The sequence below is a fragment of the Protopterus annectens genome, chromosome 10.part0, assembly GCF_019279795.1.
Source record: "Protopterus annectens isolate FY-2018-M chromosome 10.part0, PAN1.0, whole genome shotgun sequence".
Lineage (NCBI taxonomy): Eukaryota > Metazoa > Chordata > Ceratodontiformes > Protopteridae > Protopterus > Protopterus annectens.
In genome coordinates this window covers 379,637,799-379,655,298 of record NC_056744.1, presented here as the reverse complement: position 1 = coordinate 379,655,298, position 17,500 = coordinate 379,637,799, and the positions used below count along the sequence as shown (strand labels likewise).

General features: G+C 38.4%; 1 protein-coding gene across 1 annotated transcript in view; it reads left to right on the top strand.

Moving 5' to 3' along the window:
• The window catches only part of COLGALT2 (collagen beta(1-O)galactosyltransferase 2), a 1,144,817-nt gene that overhangs the window by 1,075,215 nt on the left and 52,102 nt on the right, over positions 1-17,500 (top strand). Inside the window, exon 11 of the mRNA XM_044085299.1 lies at positions 8,954-9,160. Within this exon, the coding sequence (XP_043941234.1) occupies positions 8,954-9,160 (207 nt within the window). The remainder of the gene's footprint in view (positions 1-8,953; positions 9,161-17,500) is intronic.

The following is a 17,500-nucleotide window of genomic DNA, read 5'->3' as shown; positions in this document are numbered from 1 at the left end:
TACTGTAAGACACTCCTTTTTCATTTCATAAGTTATATCTGAAGGTGTGGCATCAATGCCCAATGATGTAATCATTCCACATACCCTGATCATATTAGGCTGATCACTGAATATAATTCCCCTTTCAGTATGCACCCGTCCAAATCCTTGTCTCAACTGGAATTACCATAATGCTTTCCTCACTAAAAACCATGGGCCTAAATCAAAAAACTATGAAGACTGTTTCAAAGCTTTATCCCTCTTCTCAGTGTCAAACAGACTACAAAGAGGCAACATCTGTCTCGTGTATAGCACCTCAAAAATCCTATTCAGTCAGACCAATTACACATTTATGGTAGCAGAAACACACGATCAAGGGATCACTGAAATTACCAGTTCTTTTTCACAGTTTTTGACTCCACATAAAACAAAGTACTTCTCTTACTTTGTTCAAATGAAATGTGGATGAATGGATAGAGAATCACACACACTGGTTTAGCACCCACTTCCCTTCATGAAAAGACACAAAAAGTAAGTGCCCCAAAATATTCTTTTTCTGCGCACCTCTTGGGTTATGCTTACACAAAATATAAGGGCTAAAAACTGCCATGGGAATGTGGCAGGGCATCTTAAAATATTCACAGATGAATAGCCCAGTAAGTACTTATGTACCAAATCTACTGAGCAGAACAGAGGTCTCAGCATGTGTTTTTTCCAGAGATACGTGAAAAACCTATGGAACCTGCTCTTTAAGAACACACATCTGTGGTTGCAGTGAAAGAAGGGAGACGGCCTTTAAAATCTTCAGAACTGTTTATTACCAGTTCATTTAGATATTTTATGCATGAAAGGCATTCCCTTTCTAACCTAAAGAACCATTGCAGATGTGAAACCCTTTGTCCTTGAAAGATCAAACATATTGTCTGTTTTTAGTAAAGGACTGGTAGAATATCCAGGCACTCCTGCATATTAAAAATTACACTGAGGACATGAGGTGGTAAACTGGGGTCCAACGTGGGTTTTCCGACTCAAGGCTGCAGATGACCAAATGGATTACTTATTGCATCTTTTAAACCATTAAAGATGTTTGAATTTGTGTTAGGTACAACAGTTAATGAACTGTACGTTATCCTTGGAGTTTTTACCTGAAGAAATGGTGTGTATAGTAGCTTGTTTACTCAAATGTTATGCTACTAGAGCATGGTGTTGTTGACAGTAAATATGTCTGTCTCTCTATAGTATTACCTAATGAAACAGGGAAACTCATAAGCAAGAACAAACAAATTGATAATTTTAAATTAAATGACAAAATAAGAAAAGCATCAACAATAAAAACATTTTTATGCAGGGAAGGACACCTGTCCCCCCACTATTTGTTAATTACATAAACTAAGTCATGGAGCAACAGCAAAGAAGGAAACAATTCCTAGTCCCAATGTACAGTGATCTCACAGACACTGCAGTTGAACATTCACACTCATGAACTGCAACCATATATATGTATATGTATATATATATATATATATATATATATATATATATATATATATATATAGATATAGATATAGATATAACTGTGTGTGTGTGTGTGTGTGTGTGTGTGTTTGTTTTTCTCAGGGGAGCAAGCCCTCCTGCACCCACACAGGTGGAAAGGGCAAATTCCCCAATACCCACTGTTTGCGATCTTGCTCAGACTTAACACCTTCTGCCAGCATAAAAAAAGTTTGACATTCCAAAAACATTTGATTATTTGTATAACTCCTACACACATATATATATATATATATTTATATATATATATATATAGTTATATATATATATATATATATATATATATATATATATATAGACACACACACACACTTATATATATATATATATATATATATATATATATATATATATATATATATATATATATATATATATAGGTCTACTTTGAAACATCTTACTTTAGAGTTTCTGTTATTTAAAAAGTTTGTTTCAGCTACATATTGTACTTATGTATTTTACTGCCTGCACTTTAACAAAGTTGTTTTTGTGTTTAAATTACCTGTTTAACTGTTGTAGGCTACACACTCAAGTGTGATAGCCATTTATGTGCATTTAAAGTGTTTTTTTTTTATTGTATCTGCTTTCTTTTCTGAAGAAAAACAAAAAAAAATACTTGTTTTCCCCACCTTTCTGAGCTAGTATAGTCCATTTTTCAGGTTAGTGCTGAATTCAGGGCTGTGTTACAAGTTTCTGTGTTTTCCCATACCTTACTTGGATAGAAGCAAGTTTCTCTGTTCACTGTGAGAGAGGGAGCTTTGAGCAGCCTGTCTGTCTCTGGAGGAGTGGTTTCAGCCCAGAAATTAGTAGTTTATTGGCCATTTTGGGCTAATTTCTATCTCTGTCATTTCCCTGCTATAAAACCCGCATTTGCACTGTTTTGCATGCCGGGCAGCACCGGTTAGCTGGGGTATAACTATTCCCAGCTCCACAAAGTCTACTCTTCAATTTTTCCCTTGGAACTAGACAAACTTTGAAGTTAAGCACTGAAACCATTCACTTCCCAGCCCAGCACTTGCTCAAAACACATAGCAAGCACTAATAATCCTTAGCACTAGACCCCTTATACTGTAGAGAAGGACAAGACTCTCTATTCGACCTTACCAGCCAATCAATAAAACAGTTCACTGTACCTATCCAGGCATGTCCAAAGGGCAGTTTCAGGTGTACTCTCTGGTCCAACTGGTGAATCTGGGCATTTTGAGGCAATGTTACAACTGCCTCACGTACACAGACAACCCTCTCCTCCTACCACCAAACACTAATAGATGTGAGAGATGCAATTATACAGCCAAACTGGAGGCTAAGCTCTCTCAACCCAAGACTGGACCAGGCAGTCAAGAGGAGAAGAGAATTACTTGCATCGCACCACCAGTCTCACATAGACCTATGAAACCAGCACCGGCAAAAAACACATTTAAATACACGAAAACATACTTGGAGATTCTAAATAAAAATCTGCAAAGGCAACAGAAACCTCCAAAGCAGACATCCAAGCAATCTCTACCCCCCAACACAAACCATGAAACACATATTTCACAAAACCAGTGTCCCATTCAATCACAGCCCTTAAGGCAAAATAACATACCCAACATACTAGTAATAGTTGACTCTGTAGTCAGGCACACTGACATCCCACTCACTAGGCTGAACAAGGAGAAAGTTACTGTTAGCTGCCTGTCAGCTGCCAGGATCCGCCACATAAGACAAGCACTCAGGTCACTCCAGAACAAGTTCAAATGTGACTCTGTCATTGTCCATGTTGCTGTGAATGACCTGAGCCATACCTCCCTGGACTACATGAAAAGAGACATGGAAGAGCTCTCTGATCACTTAGCCCAGGCCAGTATGAACCTGACCCTGAGTAGTATTCTGCCCTCACCAAGAATGATATCACAGTATAAAGAAAAAAATGATCAATTTCAACAATTGGCTAAGCTTCTGGTGTCATTCAAAGGGGATCCAGTGTCTTGTCAGCCTGGGATAACATGCTCAACAGGCCATGCTGCTTCACTAGAGATGGCTTGCACCTGTCACCCTTAGGCTTTCGAATACTGGCCAAGGCTCTTGCCACCCCATAGTGCCTTTTTTAGGAAAGGCTCAAAAGACAAACCCACTGCTGTAAATAGCACAAGTTCATAGGTTGGTACTAGGCTATCGGCCCTAGGGCCTATACAAGCCTAGCCATAACAACTCCCTGGCTATTTCTTCCCACACTATTTACTTCCCATGGCCCCCTGTCTAGCAGGGCAACTGACTTGATCCCCGGGGTGAATTTCCTTTCTCCCATCCAATCATCAAGGTTCCTTTTGAAGAGGCCAAGGAGGTACTCTGCTTGACATGTATGGGCAGTCTATTCCAGAGTCTGGGGAGTCTCTGGGTCAGGAACCTATCCCTCCAGCATGTTTTGTTTATTGTAATGACAAGGTTTAGATCCAGGGAGCATGTGGCTCTGAGGGATTGGGATTTCTTTAAGTGTAGCATGTCCAACAGCTCTGGGTTTGACATGGCCTTGTATGTTAAGCAGAGATCGCCTCTGAGTAGACGATATGCGACAGAGTATAGCTGGAGTTTTTTAAGGCGGTCAGCATAGGGCATCTGCTTTAGGCCTGTGATTCTTTTAGTGAGGCCTTTCCAGTTGTTGCAGATGTCTTGAGAGGTACATACCAAGTAGGGCGTTGTATTCTATAATTGGTCTAATGAGGGATGAGTACAGTGGGACAATGACCTCCTTTTTTCTGGATGAAAAGCCCTTAGTGATGAGGTGTGCCACATAGAAGGATTTCCTGACTGTTGTGGCGATGTGGTTATTGAAGGTGAGACCACTGTCTGCCTGTGTCCCTAAGTCTCTTATCACACTTTCGGTGTTTAGTGTACTGCCACCTATGTGGTAATTTACGGGTACATGTTTTTTTTCACAAAGGGGATAACTATACATTTCTTGGCATTGAGCTTGAGCCCATGGCTCTGGCACCAAGAATCTGTTTCTGTAAGGCCCTTTTGTAGAGTATCCACATCATTTGGGGATTCAGTAATGGCTCCCAGTTTGCAGTCATCTGTGAACTTTGTTAGCCAGAGTCACTTAGTGTTGGCCTGCACTTCAGAGAAGTAGATGCCAAACAAGAGCGGTTCCAGGACTGAACCCTGAGGTACTCCACTTGCTACTTGTCTGGAGATGGATTTAGAGTCAGCTACTTTTACAGTCTGGGTTCTGTTAGTAAGCCAGTTGGCAACCCATCGAGTGACCTAGGGATTAATGCCAAGCTTAGTAAGTTTATCTATGATTCCAGAGTGGGGAATGGTGTCAAAGGCCTTGGCAAGGTCCAGATAGGCTGTGTGGACTGCCTTACCCTCATCCACGGCTCTGGAGACTGATTTGAAGAAATCAATCAGGTTCAGGAGACAAGATCGGCCTTCCACGATCCCAAACTGGGTGGGGTCCAGTGTTTGAAGGTTGCCAATATCTTTGTTTATAAGTTCCATGAGAATACATTCTATGGCCTTGCAGATCAGGCTCGTCAGAGTGATGGGGCGGTAGTTCCCGGGATCCAAGGTGGATCCCCCCTTGTGGAGTGGGATAACTGTAGCTGTGCACCACTCAGTGGGCACGAAGCCTGAGGTGAGGCTATGATTAAGCATGACACTTAGGTGAGGTGCCAGTTCATTTTGTAGTTCATGTAGTACACAAAGTAACAAAAAACTGAGGGTTATGCTACTCCGTGCCAGAAGTCTGAACCTCATAATGTATGCACTCAAGGCACTCCTCAGTATGGAGAAAATCGATATATGTGCATTAACAGAAATCTGGTTTAAGGCTTCAGAGAGCACCCCGACACTACCAGGCTACAACTCATGCCATACATTTTGGCCACAAAACCCAGACCGAAATACAAAAGGCGGGGGTGTATCCATATTCATCAAGGATGCCCACGTCTCCAGGTTAGTGGCACAGCGCGATGCTTCAGCAATCATCCACATGCAACTAACAATGGGAAAAACTGCAATCCAAATTGTAGCTTGCCACAGATCACCCACCATGTCCCAGGACCCCCATTCTGCATTTCTGGAAACACTGGGAAACATAAATGTCCTACGAAACACCCTGATATTGGGTGATTTCAATTACCCAAACATTAAGTGGGAGAACTACTCAAGTTCTAACTCCATTGCCCAAGATTTCCTAGAATTTATAAACTCTAACACCATGGATCAACTGGTTAACACCCCCACCAGAGGTGACAACATATTGGACCCGGTCATCACCAACATGAGCGACCGGTGTTCCACGCTGGAGGTCAACCCCTTACTGATTAGATCTGACCATAAACTAATCACTCTGGATATTCACATTCCGCCCCCACCCCCAGTCAAAGAAACCACTGTGAAACTTTTCAAAAGCAAACTTCACATTACTTAAGACGAGGTGGAAAATTTCAAAGCCCCCATGCTAAAGGATAACACTGTCCAAGCTGTAAAATCCTTTACAAATGCACTCTATGGGCACCTATAAGAGTGCATGGATCATGCTATCCCAAGCAAAACCAAGACTCACTCCTCCAAAAAAGGAAACCAGTCTGGTGGACCCCTGCCATAAACAAGCTATACAATAGGAGGAGGAAAATAGTACAGAAATGTGTAAAATCCCAAGAAGGGAAGTCATCCCTGATCAGTATCAGCAAGAAACTATGATCCCTCATAAAATCATCCAAGGCTAGCTTTGAAAGAAAAATTGCCAAGGACTCCAAAGATAACCACAAGACATTCTTTAGCTATGTCAAGAATCTAAGTGGCAATTCTCATATCTGCTCAGAGTTAGTGTAGAATGGCACAAAATACACTGAACCGACCGATATTGCCAACATCCTGGCAGACAGGTTTCAGTGCAAACTTCACCCCCCTCTCACCCTCAAAAGGGCCCATGATCATACCAGAAGAATGTAGTGCCCCTGAAATCACAGACACTCAGGTTAAAACAGCCCTCTCCAAAACCAAAAACACAGCATCAATGGGACGGGATGGTGTCCCAGGCTGCATCCTACACGAGCTCAAAGATGAACTAACCCCTCTCCTAAACACACTGTTCAAACTCAGCTTCTCCACAGGCTACATGCCCATAGAGTGGCGTACAGCAACGGTTATTCCACTCCACAAAGGTGGAGCCACAACAGACCTCGGGAACTATCGTCCTATAAGCCTGACTAGCTTAGTCTGCAAGGCTATGGAGCACATCATCATGGATCTCATTAACAGAGACATTGGAAACCTCCAAACACTGGACCCTACCCAGTTCAGCTTTGTTAAGGGCAGATCATGCATCCTAAACCTGGTGGACTTTTTTGAGACAGTTACCAAGGCTATAAACAAGGGAAAGGTGGTCCACACAGCCTACCTAGACCTCTCAAAGGCCTTCAACACCATTCCCCATTCAGATATTATAGACAAGCTCACCAGCCTGAACATAAACCCCTACGTTATGAGATGGGTTACCAACTGGCTCATGGACAGAACCCACATGGTAAGATTTGTGGGAGCTAGGTCTGACTTTAAACCGGTTACAAGTGGTGTTCCCCAGGGCTCAGTCCTATGACCCTCCTGTTCGGCATATACTTCTCAGAGGTACAGTCAAGCACATGAGGACTATGGCTGATGAAGTTCGCAAACTAGGGGCTATAATTGACTCTCTGGCTGACACAGACATCCTCCAAAAGGGTCTCACTGAGACAGATACCTGGTGTCAAAACCATGGCCTCAAGCTAAATGCCAAAAAGTGCATAGTCATCTCCTTTGGAAAAAACATAGTACCCACAAACTACCACATAGGTGTTAGCCCCCTAAATACAGGAGATGTAATAAGGGATCTGGGGAACCAAGTAGATATTAACCTCTCCTTTGACAATCACATTGCCAAAGTGGTGAGAAAATCCTTCTGTGTGGCCCACCTAATCACAAAAGGGTTTGCATCCAGATCAAAGGAGATCATTGTGCCCCTATATGCATCACTCATCAGACCCATCATATAGTACAACACCCCATTTGGGATGTACCTTACAAGACACCTGCAACAGCTGGAAAGACCACAGAAGTACCTCACCAAGAGGATCACTGGCCTCAAACAGATGCTCTATGCAGCTCAACTGAAGAAACTCCAGCTATACTCAGTTGCATACCGCCTACTCAGAAGTGATCGCTGCCTGACATACAAGGCCATGTCCAACCCAGAATTGATGGACATGCTCCACCTAAAGAAAACCATATCCCCTTGAGCCACACATTCTAGAGATCTAAACCTCACCACAACAATAAATAGGACTTGCTGGAGGGATAGACTCCTGTCCCAGGGACTTCCCATGCTCTGGAACAGGATTCCAGTCTACATTAGGCAGAGCTTTTCGCTAACCCTCTTCAAGAGAAACCTTGACGAGTGGATGGGAAACAAAGTATACCCCGGGGATCACTTCAATGGCTCTGCTGGACAGATACACAGGGAACTAATCTAAGGGGGCGGCGAAAGCCAACACTTTCCAGCTAGGCTTATAAATACCTTCAGGAAGATAGCCTAGTACCTACCTATGAACCTAAAATCCAAAACATCTAATTTCATAACATTGAGACCAGAACATCTAAAACCCATAACATCTAACACTACAGATCATAAGAAAATAACATCCCTTCCACATATGTTGACACCAAACTACCAAACACACTTTTTACTATGTTTCTGCCCCATGTGTGGGGGGGGCGTAAATTAAATATACCAACTCCAACATCGCACTACAGTGGAAAAAAGTTAATTTCCTAACCCCACTATATCAAGCCTTTGTGCAGAAGCATAGTAAAAAGCATGTTTGGTAGTTTGGTTCAGTATATGTCATTATATGTGGAGGGGATGCTATTTTCATGTGATTTGTACTGTTAGATGTTGTAAAATTCAGTGTTATGGCTTTTAGATGTTCTGGTCTCAATGTTATGAAATTAGATGTTATGGGTTTTAGATGTTTTGAAGGGGACCCATATATATATATATATATATATATATATATATATATATATATATATATATATATATATATAGAGAGAGAGAGAGAGAGAGAAAAATATGTTTATATATTTAGACAGATAGCTAGACAGATGTGTGTTTGTCTATATACAGGTATGCTTGTATGTATGTGCCTATAGATATATTTATAGATATATATATATAGATATGTGTATGTATGTATGTGCCTGTGATACAATGATTACTCTGTAACCTCTTCAAATCAGTTTAATCCACATCTATTTTACTGAAACTATCTGCTGAGCTGGTTCTACTGCCATGTTGTCTGGATTACTTATTGCAGATTTTAAACCATTAAAGATGTTTGAATTTGTGTTAGATACAACAGTTACTGATGTTCTGCTTTTTGTCTTTTTCTTTCTGTAGTTACACTGGTCGTAAGCGAATGCAGGTGCAACATCCAGAGAAGGCAGTTCCTTCTGTAATGAACTTGGTCGAAGCAGATTACTCTTACTGGACCCTGGGTTATGCCATCTCATTACAGGGTGCTCATAAGTTAGTAGCAGCAGAACCTTTCAGTAAAATGTTGCCCGTAGATGAATTTCTTCCCGTCATGTACAACAAGCATCCTTCGTAAGTTAAAATATTTCATATTTTAAAACTAGCAGGAATACCAGTAAGACATTGTAGCTGTGCAACTTCATTGGCATAATAGCTAAGATTTTTACCTCATAAACACAAGGTGCAGGGTTTGATCTTGGCATTAGGTTACTGGTTAGCCTTAAAAATGACCCTTCAGGATAGTTAGCTGGATTTTCACCAATTAACCTATTATTCTCAAAAAATAAGTAAATAAATAAATCCAAAATAAAAAAAAAAATTATATGGCTTTCAGTACCCAGAATGTAGCATCTTGTGGTTATTGATGTGATAGGATGGGATTTAATTTGGGTATTTCAGGGATCAATAAGTGAAGTTTAATGCATATCCTTTTTGGTGTCTCTGGACACTTACTTTCATGCATGTCAGCTGCATTTTTTTTTTTGGGAAGTGGCTTTGTAGCTCCATGGACACCTAAGAAATGAAGAGATAATGCTTATTTTGGCTCATGCACCCTGAAGTAAAGTCTTCTAGTCAGAGATGGTAATTATAAACATTAGCAGTCACATAACGATGCTGAATCGATTGAAAGAATTGCAGACAGCATTGTCTGCAGACTGAACAATTGGATTCATTTGTTGTCCAGAATATGGAGCCACCAGGGCATCATCTGCATTTTTAATTGTAAAAAAATGACCAAAGGTATGCTTGGTCACATTTAAAAGGCATTTTTTTTTTCATAGGAGCAAAATCCGTCTTGCTGCCATGCTCTGCAGGGCGTTACAGACCTTTCCAGCACCATAACTACCACATTCAATTACAAGGCTGTAAAAAAGAAAAAGAAAACTGGAGCCCTTATGCTGACCTGTGTGACCAGGGTTTGAGTAGACTGTTAGAGGTGGGAGGGATGAATAACGTATTACTGACACTCATCCTGGAAGGGAGGAAGAGCTTTCTGCCTGAGTGGAGCCCTCAGCCAACCATAGATGCAGGGGGCTCTAGCCTGAGCAGACAAAGCGAGGGGAAGCACAGGTAGGTATAGTCTAACACTATTAATTTGTTTTATTTGCACTACTTTTTGAAAGTAGAAGTGATCCTGGGTTTAATAGTGTTTCTTTGCTGTAGCGAAACAGCTGTTTACTGATTAGATAAACACACATGTAAGAATTATAACTTAAATGGGTAAGTGAGATCACTTTCAGTGATTGCGTCCAGTTATATAATTACCTCTCATTTTGTTGTTGCTTGTTATTGCAGTGACTGTAAATTCAATTAAATTGGAATAAATGGCACACCTACTAATGTGTGGTACTCACAAATGCCTTACCAGTGGATGTGGAGGGGAAGTGTTACCTGCCAATTTCTTAATTTTATTTTCCTGTTTTCCTTAATGCAATTTACAAGGTGCAGATATGTTCCATATTTCCTAGTGGTTATTCTCAGCTGCCATTTAACAGGACAGAATATTTCTTAACAAATAAAGAAGACACTATGACTATACCTTAAGTCATTAAATGGAATGTTTCTGAAAGATCTGGCTCATGTATTATTTAAGATTGCATAATATGTCATTACATTTAATAATGACAAATGTTAAATACAACTTCTGTAGCTTTATTTGAAGAGAGGTAATACAAAAAGAAAGATACTGTTAAAAATAATTATTTGTAGAATAATTCACCTTCAGCACCTGTAATAAAAATGTAGGCTTTCACTTTCAATTACCTCCCCCTGCATAGAGCCAATTAAGGCCTGTTTTGTACTGTTACCAGCTCCTGTTTTACTGGGCCACTTCTCCTGAAACATTGTCCTTGTGGTGTCTTTGAGTACTTGAAGTACCAGTTAAAAACTTCAGTGAGCAGGGTAGCAGTAAACCTGTGTCCAGATTTGGTGTCCTTGTAGTGAAAGACATTAGGTCATTCAAATTTATGCAGAGATGACGGATATAAGGATGTAAGAGGATAGTGATGCCAGCTCAAAGTGCAACAGTTCAAGGCTGACTTAATGAAATGGTATTTCACAGATGCTGGTGATCTTTGACATGTCTTTGAAATACACTTCTAGAAGCAGTACTAACATGTTGGATTACTAGAGAAGTTCAAACGTCATGGGACAAATGGAAGAAGGCTAGGAGTTGAGCTGATGACCGGAGTCAGCTTCACGCATGTTAGCTGCAGCTCTGGGCAGATTTAATAAAGTTTGGTTTGTCTTCTTTCAGAATATTTCTATGTCCACATGCATTCAGAGCAATCTTTTTTCAATTACTTTAGCATCAGAAGTTACTGTGTGCTTTAAACTGTAACAGCTGGAAAGGTTTAAGTGCATTGCATAGCAATACCATAATGTATACCACTCAGCCTCTTAGCTCAAGAAATCTTGGCAAAGCCTAAAAATAATGGCAGCCCAAAGACCAAAAACAGGGACAGATTTTAAATATTGCTCTTAAAAACTTAGAAGATTGCTAGAATAACAGGATTTGTATTAGCATGCATTTTCTGAAGGATATGAAATCTGAAACGCAAATGTATGATCACTATTTAGAGACTGCAATCCTCAGTGAATCACCAAAAAAACACACATTTTATGAGGAACAAATCAGAAATGTGAGGCAAAAATTTGGACATTCTGCAAAAATCTGATCAATTGCGAGATATACCATAATGTTATTTAAAATTAGAAGAACCTCTAACAGTAATGAAGGACCTATTAATATGCCAGCTATATAGAACTACTAATATAATGGCTGTATAGTACTGCTATCAAGTAACAACAGAGGAAGATCACTTTTTCCTGGGGGGGGGGGGGTATGCTTTTTACTTTAGAATATCAAACAGATTCAGGCAGATCAGCACCAACAGTTTCTCATTTGCAAATCTTGTTAGTGCTTAAAATAACTTAGATCAACCCTACTTACTGATAAGGTCATAATGGTGGTTTCGCAAGTATGTCATACCACCAGGGACACAACTTATCTTTTTTATATTTTACAAAACAAATTGCATATGAGTACACAGTCTAGAATAAACTGTTAGCATCAGTACAAGAAAATCTAATATTTTAGCTATTATTTGTATTAATCAGAAGAAATGCTTTGCCAGTTATAAAATTTGTCCAATGACGCAATATAATTTGTTAGCCCCTCTTGGAATAAAAGCACACTAAAAGTCACATTCAGACTAGTACAAAATATTCATTAAATTTGCTAAAAGTTAAAATGGATTTGAAAAAAGGCCAGATACTTTTGATATCATAGAGATAGGATGTAATTCTAAACAAATAATCTGGTTTGGGAAATCATAATGATAATATGGGCATATTCAAAGTAAAAATCATAAATTTTGGCAGGAATCAGTATAGAGTAACCAAAGGAAATGAGCCTCCAAGCTAAAAGAGCTATTAACAATAAAAGTAGGCTGTACAGAATTTATGCCTCTATGCATGTAGTCAACATGAAAGTTCATCAGATCTACGTGTGAAAAAAACATTGGTGGTGATGTTAAGATAGGGTTAACCCATTCTCTGTCTACCGAACGTTCTAGTGGTGGGGTTGTACAGAACTCCTTCTTGATTTCAGTTTTATCCACAGTGTGTTGGTGCCTACTTGGTGAGTTGCTCTGGTGTAGAAGTTTACAATAAAGTGTTTGTTTTAATGACACTCAGCCTCACCTCATTATCTTTAGAAGCATGTGAATTACTCAGACCCAGATGAGGACTGTTTTGGAGGTCATATTGAACTGGATGACAATTGATGGACTGAGACAACCTTTAAAGTCTGATGCCATGGCTCTCTCTTTTTCAGCAAGGATCTCCACAGCTCCTAACTTTATTCTCCAAGTTGTTTATGAGACTCATAAATTGGCACCTAAAACCCGCAACTGGCCCTGATTTTACCGAATCGCCCTGATTTTGTTTCATATTATTGCCCTGACGATTATAACATTTTTGGTTTTCTGTTACTAGTCAGTAAATAATGCCTGACATTAGAATTTCATACTTTTTTTTCAAATACTGTCTTTCTTCTCTTGTTTTATTTACATACTTCAATTCCAGTCATTATAAAAGCATCAGTTCAGTTACAATGAAATAAAATTCAGTCGTATTTAGATATATCATATAGCAAGATAATTTTAGTGGTATAACAAAATGTATGATGTAGATCAAGGATCTAATACACAATGAACATTGTGTGTACACTGTGTACAAGTGCTACTGAACTGACTTTCTGATTAATATTGTGCCTTGTTTTACTTGCTGTCTATTACTGTGATATAAGGGATTAATATTAGACACCAACATACAATATATGTGTTTTGCCCTTTTAAATTTACACTCTCAATAATTTGTATTTCCTTATCTATCTGTTCTTTTAAAATATGATCCAGGAGAAGACTCCAGTATTTTAGAAAATGATAATGCTTGCCTTGTTTATTTGTTATAAATGTATGTGCTGATATATACTTTACTGCCATGCCTCTGAAGCCCTCCCACGACAATTGGTTTCGATTTAATCAGTTTTTAGTAATATATAATTTTACTAGAGAGAAGAGCGTAATTAGAATATGCAGTTTTCATATTCACCACAGTAACACTATTGTACAGCCAAATCTCATAGTCATCCTACATGTTGAAATGGAAGAGCTCCCATCAGTGGAAGCAATTAATTTACTGGGTCACTGCATTACCCTAATATACAAACAGGATGAGCTCCATTGTTGTGCCAAATGAGCCTAAAACGTTTTATGACTTTATGGAATGAGAACAGAACGAGGAAACTGTGTGCACCTCAGGTGGTCCAATTGTAGGGATGATGGTCTACATACTTTGCCTTACTAGCTCATTGGTATTGTAGAATAAGTGTTGTTATATTAAAAACTAAAAAAAAACATAATAACTGAGCAACTATTAGTGGGATTTTTAGTTTACCTATTTGTTATCCAGGTAAGCTCACTAGACAATTTGTCCCTTTTTAGGGTTGACGTGGGACTGTTGTCTGGTTAAGTGTGTTAGTGTCATAGTATATTTATGAATCTTAGGGAAGAATTGGTTTTCTGAACAAATTGCAACAGTGAGGAGTCACTTACTCACTTATGTAATATATTGCTCAAATGATAAATCATTCAAAAAAAATTGTTTTATGGTTCCATCTGATTCAGGTCTTTATGGGCACACATGTCTGAAACTTGGACTTTGACTTTGCAGAAGAATCACACTGTACGTCGTCACTTCAGGATTCTGTGTAACAACTAACTTTTCTACAGTTAAATTAGTTTTCAAATGACATTATGTGCTCTTTTTAGGGAATTACTTTGATTTATTGATTCAGCTGCTTGTTAAACTTACCATAATGAGAAAGACTTCGCGCACGCACATACCTCTCAACTGTCCAAATTTTTGCCTCATACTTTTTTTATCTGTTACTCATAAAATCTGTAATGTTCTGACAAATCACTGAGGACTGAAGTCACTAAATAATGGCATACATTTAAGTTTTAGACTTCATAATTCTTCAAAATATTATGTTATTCTACACCTTTCTAAATTTTTAAAAGAAATGTTTAAAATCTGTCCCTGTTTTTGGCCTTTGTTGTCCCTTTATTTAGGGCTTGTCCAGATTATTTTTGCTAAGAGGTTGAGAGGTATGCATTAGCATGGCACTTGTCAAATCATTTGAGTTGTTATATGGTAGTGGCTGCACAAGGACTTCCAAAGGTTATACCAAGTCAGCACACCCATTTCAGACTGTTTGTAAGCTGGATATAATCAAATTAAAGCACAGTTTGGACATTTTCCCATGAACTATAAATTTCCTTACCATTTGTGGGGGTCAGTATGTATTAGGCACTTTTTATATATTTACCATTACCTATATCATTCCCTTTCTTTAACATAGTTTCTGAAGTATTTTCATACAACAGCTTTTATGGCTTTACAAGCTGCAAAAATTATTTTTCATTTCAAAACAAAAGGGCAGAATCTCATTAAATGACAAATCAGCCATTTTATGAACCCAAAAGAAATGATGAATGTGATTCCATTAATACAAGTCACTACTAAATTTACCTACATTGTACATGCATGTGTCATCTTAATATATATATATATATATATGTGTGTGTGTGTGTGTGTGTGTGTGGGTGTATACATATGTATGTATATATATATATATATGTCTGTGTGTGTGTGTGTGTGTGTGTGTGTGTGTGTGTGTGGGTGTATATATATATATATATATATATATATATATATGTGTGTGTGTGTATGTATACATATGCATATGTATATATATATATATATATAATCCACAAACGCTCCAGCACTCATAATAAAATAAAAAAGTAACAGCAGTTGAGTTTAAACCACTTTATTAGGCAAATCTGCCCACAGATGCACAGACCGGTGGCCTCAGTGTATAATCACCGCCAAGGCCCGGATTATATCCCTTTGAAGCTGCTAAAGATTTAAAGGTGCAGCCCCTATTTAAGTTAAGCTATTTTATGTATTTGTGTAACCTAATGATGAGTGCTATTTCTAAATAACCCTAACCTATTAAGCCTAAAACACTAACAACTACTGAACATATCCCTATGTGTAAAATTATATCTAACTTGCCTCATAATTTTTTATTCAAAAAAGAGAGACCCAAAATATGCCACTAATATTATACCTTACCATTAGATTCAACCTGACCATAAACCAAAAGAAATAGAAGTATTAAATATATATATATATATATACACAAAAAATATTTTGTATAAGATATTCACATACACTTGTATATATACATGTACTAATACATTGATATGTATCTACATATCTAAAAAGATCTAAATCCATCATAACCTACTTGTTAATCACCAATGGTCATTTAGTCCTGGCTTAAACAATGCCCCCAGTTGTACTATCCACCTTCTTTCTTTCTGTGTCAATAATTCATGTCTTCTGCAATCACTTATATTGGGTATATCCACCATGTCCAATCCTATAAATACAAAATGTGCTGTTGCATGTAATAATTTATGTTTGTATAAAGCACTCCTTGTGCGTTCACATTTTATATCACTAATATGCAGGGCAATTCTTTGTTTAAATAAACAAGAAGTCTGCCCCACATAAAAAGCACCACATTGACACACAGCCATATATATTAACCAAGTGCTATTGCAAGTAATAGAATGGCGTATATCAAAAACTCTCTTTGTATTGACTGAAGTGAAGGACTTTGTTTTGGCCATGACTTTACAATATTTACAATTACCACAAAAAGTGTTCCCCACAGTGACAGTTTTAGTGACCTTGTTTGTTACTCCTTTTTTAAAAAGAAGAAAAATGCTGACCCAAGTTTTTGCCTCTCCTATATGCATAATGACATTCCTTGTCTACATATCTACTGAAGAACCCATCTGATGTTAATATATGCCAATGCTGAGACAATATGTTTCGAATATGGAAAGTATTACTTCCATATGTTGTTATAAACCTTACATATTGACTGGTACCCTTCCCTATCCACTAGTAACTGAGTCCTATCCATGGAGGATGCCTCATTATAGGCCTGTTGTATCTGTCTGTTGCCATATCCCCTATTGTGAAACCGTTGTTTAAGTTCTGCTGCTTGACATTGATATCGACTTTCTGAAGAGCAAATCTTCCTCACCCTTAAAAATTGGGACTTGGGTATATTTTGGATAGTGTGGGGTGGATGGCAGCTATTAGCATAAAGAAATCCATTCTTAGAATATGGTTTTCTATAGAGGTCAGTATACACCAAACCAGACTCTCCCTTAATAATGTTTACGTCCAAAAATTGGACCTCCTGGATGTGTATTCCTCCTATAAACTTGATGTCATACCTGTTGCTATTTAGATATTGTACAAACAGCTGCCATTGTTCATCATTACCACCCCACACTACCCAACAGTCATCCAAATATCTCCGCCACATAATCAGCAAATCTTTGAAACAATCAGGAATTGTATATATATATTGTACTTCAAGATACCCCATAAAGAGGTCAGCATATGTGGGGGCAAAAGTTGCCCCCATAGCCGTACCTTTAACCTGTATATACCATACATTATTAAATGTAAAAGTATTATGTTCTAGGACTATCTGTAGTATTTTAATCAAAAATTCTTGTTCTTGTACTGAAAACAGTCCTGATTGTGACATCCAATAGTGTACTGCCTCAATACCACCGTCATGTGGTATAGAGGTATACATCCAAAGTACCCAAATATTGTTCCGGCATAACTGCTAAGTTTTCTAACAATGCCAAAAATTGTTGTGTGTCACGTATTCTTGCTGTGACATATGGCAACAGTTTTTTTAACTTATGTTCCAAATACTCGGATAAGGGTTCAGTTAATGAACCC